Raw genomic sequence first — 9,143 nt, forward strand, 5'->3', positions numbered from 1 at the left:
ATTGTTGTGAATTTTGCCCCACTTTAAGACCTTTCTTACCATAGTTGTTAAGTCAATCGCTGCAGTTGTTGTTAGTAATATATTGTTAAGTGGTTTCTGAAGATGATTAGAACAGGAACTAGGAGAATTCAGTGGCCATTTGAAGGAGCTGACCATGGTTTGAACAAACCATGGCTACTGACACTCTAAAACCACCATTGTCTTATGATTTCCTTGTGAGGACCAACTGTATGTGTGATCTCAACTCCTCCCTTTATCCATAGAGGAATCACGAGCCGTATACTTGCCAGCCCTTAGAATAACAGTTGGAAGGGACCTTGGAGGTCATTTAGTCCAACGCCCAGCTCCAGCAGGAGAGTCTATACCGTTTCAGACAAATGGCTGTCCAATCTCTTCTTTAAAATCTCCAACTGATAGGGCATTCACAATACCTGGAACGCAAACCATTCCACTGGTTGATCGTTTCATTGTGATTGATTTGCCATTCCTTCCCCAGAAGTCTGATCATGATAGTTTATCAGTTCTAAGGGAAGTAGTTATCTTAACACATTTACGACTAGTTTGTGGTTTGTTTTGGTTAGCTTAATGAAGGTTCTTGATCTGGGAATGCTCAGACAGATGTTATTATGGGATGTTTCTTTTTCCCAAAGAGCATGGTTGATGGTATCTAAAGCTGCTGAGATATCAGGTAGAACCCACATGCGGATAGGATTCTACAGGTAGTCCTCGACTTAAGACCACAATTGAGCCCAACCTTTCTGTTACTAAGCAAGACAGTGTGTAAGTGAGCTTGGCCCCATTTTTCTTGCCACAGTTGTTAAGTGAATCATTGCAGATGTTAAGCTGGTAGCACAGCTGCTAAATGAGTCTGGCTTCCCCATGGATTTTGATTGTCAGAAGGTCACAAAAGGGGATCACATGACCCCAGGACACTGCCACCATCATAAATATGAGTCACTTGCCCATTTTGATCACATGACCATGAGGGATGCTGGAATAGTCGTAAGTGTGAAAAACAGTCATAAGTCACTTTTTAAGCATTGTTATAACTTTGAATGGTCACTAAATAAAATGTTGTAAGCTGAGGACTATCTGTACAAGGTGACTCTGAGCCAGTTATAATTGTTTATCCCTCCTTACTGACATCTTTTAAACACAGTTTAAAATTAGAAAATTATCTTCTGAGTCCAATGTTAAAAAATATCCTTCAATACATCCAATATTAATATATTTTGCTTCATTCTGTATTAATAAATCATATTTAATTGCCATCTTTAGGTCCTTCCTGTACTTTCTACACTTCAAAGTCTCATCATGCTTTTTAAAAGAGAATTCAAAACAAAAGCATTTTCCCACAGGAAGGATTCTTACAATGAAATCCCAAAGTCATATTTCCAATTCTTAATCCATTTGCAGCTTTCCAAAATCAACATTCTAATCTGTTTGCTGTTGATTACAAAACATTTTTAAATCTTTAATCTTGCATTTAAAACTTCTTTTGAAAAGGATTGGAGGAAACTCAAGCCAGTGTTGTAAATCTGTCAATCCAAAGGTTCCTCATAGCTGAAAAGTAATGAACCTGTATTTCTCTCTGGTGGCTTAAAAACAGACAAACTGTTCCATGCTGGTGGAGGAATTCTGGGAGTTGAAGTCCATGAGTCATAAAAGAGCCGAGGTTGCCTACCCCTGATCTAGTAGGTTGGGCTGATTTCAATCGGAGCAGTGATCCTGCAGCTGTAAAGATTTATTAGTTAAAACCAGCACTTTAACTGATGATCACCATGCAGCACATTGTGTGCAGTTAGCAACTGGGTTTCTCTGTTGTAGAGCAAGTGAAAGCAAAAGAGTTGAGCTAGATAACCTCCCAACTCTGTTACTCTTATGTTCTGTGTTGTTCTAAATGTCCAAATAGATTAGAATATAATTTTTTATTGGCCAAGTGTGGTTGGACACATAAGGAATTTTTCTCCTTAGTGTACATACAAGTAATAGTGATAATCATGATCATAAACAACATGAACATACACTCATAAATCATGATGCAATACTTAGTGATAATCATAGAATACTAGCTAAGCAAACAACATAAATCATACTAGGGTACTAAAAAAAAGCCAATATAAATTGTAAGATACAAGCAACAAAGTTATAGACATAGGAAGATGAAGATGACAGGTAATAGGACTGATGAGGAGTATCATCATAGTAATGCAGCTTTACTAATTAGTTTGACAGTATTGTAGGAATTATTAGTTGTTAAGCTAATTCTTGGTCTTACAGATTGTCCTCGACTTGCAACAGCTCATTTAGTGACTGTTGGAAGTTACAATGGCAGTGAAAAAAGTGAGTTAGGGCTGTTTTCACACTTACAACCATTGTAGAATCCCAGAGATCAGGTGACCAAAATTTGCAGGTTATCTTAACAACTAACAACTGTAGTGATTCACTTAACAACTGGGGCAAGAAAGGTCATATGATGGGGGAAAACTCACAACTATCTTGTTTAGCAACGGAAATTTTGGGTTCAATTGTAGTCATATGTCAAGGACTATCTGTATAAGGTGGTACAGTGATCCAACTTTTTAGATGTTTTATTTACTCTACTAACTCGCTCTCTTTCTCCCTCCTTCTGTCTCTCTCTCTCTGTCTCTCTGTCTCTGTCTCTGTCTCTGTCTCTCTCTTTCTCTCTATATATATATATATATTTCCCTCTTTCTCTTCTCTCTTTTTTCCCTCTTTCCCTCTTTCTCTCTCTCCTTCCCTCTTTCTCTCCCTTTCCCCTCTCTCTTTCTCTGTTTCTCGCCCTCTCTTCTCTCTTTCTCTCTCTCTCTCTTTCCCTCTTTTTCCCTCTCCCTCTTTCTCTCTCTTTCTCTCTCTCCCTTTTCTCTCTCTCTTGCTTGCTCTTGCTCTCTTGCTTTCTCTCTCTCTCTCTCTCTCTTCATCTCTCTCTCACACACACTCTTTCTCTCTTTGGTAAACTGCCAAGACACCAGTAGCTGGCAATATATGAAATGAGATTTAGAAGGAGGAGAGAATAGATAAATAACTGGGTGTCTAGAGCAGGGGTAGGCAACCTTGGCTCTTTTATGACTCGTGGACTTCAACTCCCAGAATTCCTGAGCCAGCGTGGCTCAGCTTGGAAACCTCTCCCTTTCCCCTCAGTATGGCTGGCTCAGGAATTCTGGGAGTTGAAGTCCACGAGTCATAAAAGAGCCGAGGTTGCCTACCCCTGTTCTAGAGGAAAGTCTTGAGTGGGTAGAAGAGGACTGATTGGGTGAGACTTAGAAGTAATTGAGAAATGGGCAAAGTGGGATAACACATAGAAGAGAGAAGGGAGTGATGCAAACTGCCCAGCATAGCCAAAAGTTAGATTTATCTAATCTGCAGGTGGAATACAACATTTTCCAGGAAGAGAAACAACAGGTACAGGATTCAGGATTCAGAAGCTTGGAAGAGTATGTTTAATGTTCCAGGCAGTTATATCTGCTTGTTTGAGTGAGGGTAATTTCCCCACCGTCTTGAAGGAGGCGGTGGTGAGACCTCTCCTCAAGAAGCGTGCCCTGGACCCAGCTGTGTTGAATAACTTTCGTCCGGTCTCCAACCTTCGCTTTCTTGCGAAGGTTGTTGAGAGTGTGGTGGCGCATTAGCTTCCCCTGGTCCTGGATGAAGCGGATTATCTAGACCCGTTCCAATCGGGTTTCAGGCCCGGGTACAGCACTGAGACGGAATTGGTCGCTCTGGTGAATGATCTCTGGAGGGCCCGGGACAGAGGACATTCCTCTGTTCTTGTCCTATTAGACCTCTCGGCGGCTTTCGATACCATCGACCATGGTATCCTGCTGCAGCGTCTCAGGGGATTGGGAGTGGGAGGCACAGTTCTTCAGTGGTTCTCCTCCTATCTCCTGGGACGCTCGCAGTCGGTGTTGGCAGGAGGGCAGAGGTCGACCCCTAGGACTCTCGTTTGTGGAGTTCCTCAGGGGTCGGTCCTCTTGCCTCTCCTGTTCAACATCTACATGAAACCGCTGGGTGAGATCGTTCGTGGTTTTGGAGTTGGGTATCATCAGTATGCCGATGATACCCAGCTTTTCATTTCGACCCCAAACCACCCCAGTGATGCCCTCGATGTGATGTCCCATTGCCTGGAGGCGGTTCGGGCCTGGATGGGGAGGAACAGACTTCAGCTCAACCCTGACAAGACTGAGTGGCTTTGCATTCCGGCATCCTGGGACATTCAAAATATTCCACCTCTCTCTATGGGGGGTGAGTCCTTACCCCCCGTGGATAGGGCTCGCAACTTGGGAGTCCTCCTAGATTCACGGCTCACCCTGGAAGACCATATAGTAGCTGTGACTAGGGGGGCTTTCGCCCAGGTTCGCCTGGTGCGCCAGTTGCGGCCTTATCTGGACCGGGATGCCCTGTGTACGGTCACTCATGCGCTCGTGACCTCTCGCCTGGACTACTGCAATGCTCTTTACATGGGGCTTCCCTTGAAGACCACTCGGAGGCTCCAACTGGTACAGAATGCGGCTGCGAGAGTTGTCTTGGGAGTTTCCCGGTACTCCCATGTTACACCTTTGCTCCGTGAGCTACATTGGTTACCAGTTGTCTTCCGGGTGAGATTCAAGGTTTTGGTTATGATCTTCAAGTCCTTACATGGCATGGGTCCGGGGTACCTCGAGGACCACCTGCTGCCGGCGTTAACTTCCCTCCGCCCTCTGCGTTCCCACAGAGAGGGCCTCCTCAGGGTGCCTCCGGTCAGGGAATGTCGACTGGTGGCCCCCAGGGGGAGGGCCTTCTCTGTGGGCGCTCTGGCTCTATGGAACCAACTGCCGGTTGAGCTCCGGATGGCATCGGACCTTCGCTCCTTCCGGCACGGTCTGAAGACCCTCTTATTTGAACTAGCTGGTCTGGCCTGATGGGGGACGTCAGGGTTTTTTAATGGGTTTCTTACATTGTTATTGTATTTCTTTTAACTGGGCACTTGTTTAATTCCCTTTTAATTTTTGTATTTGCTATTTATATATGCCCTGTTCACCACCCTGAGTCCTTCGGGAGAAGGGCGGTATACAAATTTAATAAAAGTAAAGTAAAGTAAAAGTAATGCTCAGGGTTGAACTATGGGGCTACCCACTCAGAAGCTACAGTTGGCCCAGAATGCAACAATGATGGTATAGGTAGTCCTTGACTTTCAAACATTCGTTTAGTAACTGTTTGAAGTTACAATGGCTGTGGGAAAAAGTGACTTACAATCGTTTTTCACACTTATGACCGTTGTAGCATCCCCCTGGTCACTTGATCAAAATTCAGACACTTGGCAACTGGCTCATATTTATGATGGTCACAGTGTCCCGGGGTTACATTATCTCCTTTTGTGACCTTCTGACAAGCAAAGACAACGGGGGAAGGCCAGATTCACTTAACGACTGTGTGACTATCTTAACCACTGCAGTGATTCACTTAACAACTGTGGCAAGAAAGGTCGTAAAATGAGGCAAAACTCACTTGACATCTGTCTCTCTTAACAACAGAAATTTTGGGCTCAATTGTGGCCGTAATTCGAGGACTACCTGTACTTTCAGATTTTCCTCGATAAATCAATGAACAAATGTAAAACATTCTTTTTTACTCCTCTGGTTTGTTATTGTTCTGTTGCTAAGTTGCACGTCAACCCCCCACCCCATCCTCCACTGTCTCCTGGAGTCTTTCCAAATTCATGCTCTTTGCGTCGATGACCCTATCTAACCGTCTCATCCCTTGCCGTCCCTTCTCCTCCTGCCTTCCATCTTTCCCAACATCAGGTCTTTCTCCAAGGAGTCCTCTCTCTCCTCATTTGGTGGCTGAAGTATTTGGGCTTCGGCTTCATTATCTGCCCTTCCAAAGGACAGCCAGGGTTGACTTGCTTTAGCATTGACCGATTGGATCTCCTTGCAGCCGAAAGGATTCACAAGAGTCTTCTCCAACACCGCAAGTTGAAAGGATCAATTTTTTGACATCTAAGGGGCTGCCCCAAAGAAGAGGGGGGAGGGGGTTTCCACCTATTCTCCAAAGCAGCTGAAGGCAGGACAAGAAACAATGGATGGAAACTAATCAAGGAGAGAAGCAACCTGGAACTAAGGAGGAATTTCCTGACAGTGAGAACAATTACAGATAGCCTTCGACTTACAACCACAATTGAGCTGAAAATTTCTGTGGCGAAGCAAGACAGTTGTTGTGAATTTTGCCCCATTTTATGAGTGAATCTGCTTTCTCAATTAACTTTTCTTGTCAGAAGGTCACAAAAGGGGATCACATGACCCTGGGACAGTGCAACCATCATAAATATGAGTCAGTTGTCAAGCATCTGAAATTTGATCACCTGAACATCGGGCTGCTGTAACGGTGTAAGTGTGAAAAATAGTCACAAGTCACTTTTTTCAGTGCGGTCGTATCTTTGAACAATCAGTAAATGAACTGTTTTAAGTTCAGGACTATCTCTAATCAGTGGAATGGCTTGCCTCTAGAAGTTGTGGATGGTCCATCACTGGAGGTTTTTTTAAAAAAAAAATTGGACAACCATCTTTATGAAATGGTATAAAGTCTCCTCCTTGAGCGGGGGATTGGATTAGAAGACCTGCAAGGTCCCTTCCAACTCTGTTATTTGGTGCTCAGCCGTCTTTCGGTCCCACAGCCTTACATTACTCCTGGGAAAACCTTAGCTTTAACAGACTAGATGGTTTAAGAACTTGTATGCTTCTGGCCATAATTACGCAGAACTACTGAAAGTACAAAACATCCCAAAGCTTTAAGTATCGCTTAGTGGGAACCAGTTGAGTCTTGCTGTTCTCAGCCAAGCTGGAACCAAATTTGCTGACCTTGGTCTAGCAAAAATAGTGTGAAATCCTACAGCACAGTGTGTATCCCAGAACTGCGTTTCTTAACCTTATTATTTTTTAAAATGATAGGATCTTAAAGCTGTTGCAGTTGAGAAACGTTGCCCTAAAGCTGGAAATCTAAATTCCCAGAGTTGAATTATGATGATCTGAGACGATCTGTGGAGAACTTGCCCAGTGAAGACCTCCAGGGTCCCTTTTAATTCTAGAATTCTAGGATGAGAACCTCCTTCTCAACTTGTCACCGAGATTTCAAGGGCACCAAAACATCTTGACATGAAAAGATTTAGAAGCAACTGAGTGAGTCTGGAATGTTGCTCACAATTTCAGTGACAGGAAAACCACAACGGCTTAGATTACCTCACAGATGGAATTAGGCAGTCGCATGCTGAGCTGCCCTATGACTGGATGGTTTATAAATGCTGGTTGCCCTGTGCACCAGATCAGTTGATCTATCCAGAGCTGTTCCTCACAGGCTGGTGATGAAGATGTGGGAGTCAGTTCTTTGTGCTCTCCTGTCCACCCTCATTTCCCTCATCTTTGGTGGACTCCATGCAATTGGAGTGTTTCGCCAGAAGAGACCAAATGAACCACCCTTGGACAAGGGTTTTATTCCATGGTTAGGTTATGGGCTAAGTTTTGGCAAATGCCCCATCCCATTTTTGGAAAAGATGAAGAAGAAACACGGAAGTATCTTCACAGTGTTGGTTGGAGGCCAGTATATCCATGTTTTGATGGATCCTCACATGTATGGATTTATCTTCAAGAAATCAAAAAGCAAGCTGGATTTTGGAGTCTTTGCGACCAACGTTGTCTCGAATGTGTTTAATTTCCAAGCGACCACCACTCATCATAAGATTGTAGAAACTGGCAGCAAGAAGTATCTCCAAGGGAAGAGTCTAGTTGTCCTCAATCAAATTTTCATGCGGAATCTGAAGGAAATCTTGCTTGATTTGGCTGAAGAGAAGAAGTGGCATCAGGAAGGTCTATGGCGCTTCAGCTACAAAGCCATCTTCCATGCTGCTTTCCTGTCGTTGTTTGGCGCTGTGCCAGAGTTAGAGGTCAACAGCAAAGAAAACACCAAGGAAGGAAAAGGTAAATCCTACGAGAAGTTCTTTGAGGACTTCCAGCAATTTGATGAATTCTTTCCGCAAATGATCCTCAAAAACATGGATTCCAAAACTAAGAAGAAGATCCAGAGGCTGAGGGACTACTTTTGGGATCTACTGTGTGTCAAGAAGATAGACAAGAGGGAAGACATCAGCATTTGGTTAGCGGACCAAGATCAACAGCTGGCTGAAGCTGGGATGACTGAGAAGATGAGAACTCAGGTCCAGTTTCTTTTCCTATGGGCTTCCCAAGCCAACACTGGCCCAGTGACTTTCTGGCTGCTTGCATATCTTTTGAAACATCCCAAAGCCATGAAGGCAGTAAGGGCAGAGGTAGAACAAATGCTAAAAGAAATCGGTCAAGAAGAGAACCTCATAAACCTGTCGTTGCAAGCCATCAAGACTCCTCTCCTTGACAGTGCGGTGGAAGAGATTCTCCGCTTGAAAGCTGGTTCTTTCGTGTTCAGGAGCGTGATGGAGGACCTCAGCCTCCAAATGGACGACGGAAAAGAATATAGTCTTCGGAAAGGTGACCATCTTCTTCTCTTCCCTTTCCTGGGACTACACATGGATCCAGAAATCTACCCTGAGCCTCAAATCTTCAAGTATGACCGCTTCCTGAGCCCCGAGGGAAAGAGAAAAGAATTCTTCAAAAATGGCAAAAAGTTGAAAACTTGTATCATGCCCTTTGGAGGTGGACCTTCAATGTGTCCTGGACGCTTCTTTGCAGTCAGTGAAATCAAAATATTCACCATCCTGATGCTCACGTACTTCGACATGGAGCTGGTCAACCCAGAAGAAGAACTGCCTTCCTCAGCTGAAAACCGCATTGTGATTGGGACAGCGCATCCAACACACGACATCGATTTCAAATATCGGCGTCGTCTCTAAAGTAACAAACTCAGGGTGTAAACCTGAGACTTTATAGGAGAAGGGGAGAAAAAAATAAGGTTGCCTCTAGACTCATCTTCATATGCTACACAGGTAGTCTTGACACACGACTGTAATAGAGCTTGCCTGTTGAAGTCGTTTGTCATAACAGTCACAAAATGCGTCAGTCATGTAAATGATCTGATTTTATGACCTTTTTGGCTATGGTCATTAAGTACCACCAATGGCTTGTTCTGGGTACGGTTTTGCCGAAAACCAGAAATAAGTGATGGTT

General features: G+C 43.9%; 1 protein-coding gene across 1 annotated transcript; it reads left to right on the forward strand.

Moving 5' to 3' along the window:
• Positions 1-7,351: 7,351 nt before the first annotated feature.
• Positions 7,352-8,869, forward strand: LOC310648736 (7-alpha-hydroxycholest-4-en-3-one 12-alpha-hydroxylase-like; the record flags this gene model as incomplete). The annotated part of the gene is made up of 1 exon (XM_083376754.1): positions 7,352-8,869. One exon carries the CDS (start codon positions 7,352-7,354, stop codon positions 8,867-8,869), a length of 1,518 nt encoding a protein of 505 aa, XP_083232880.1.
• Positions 8,870-9,143: the final 274 nt, after the last annotated feature.

The sequence above is a fragment of the Vipera ursinii genome (genome assembly GCF_947247035.1).
Source record: "Vipera ursinii genome assembly, chromosome: Z".
Lineage (NCBI taxonomy): Eukaryota > Metazoa > Chordata > Lepidosauria > Squamata > Viperidae > Vipera > Vipera ursinii.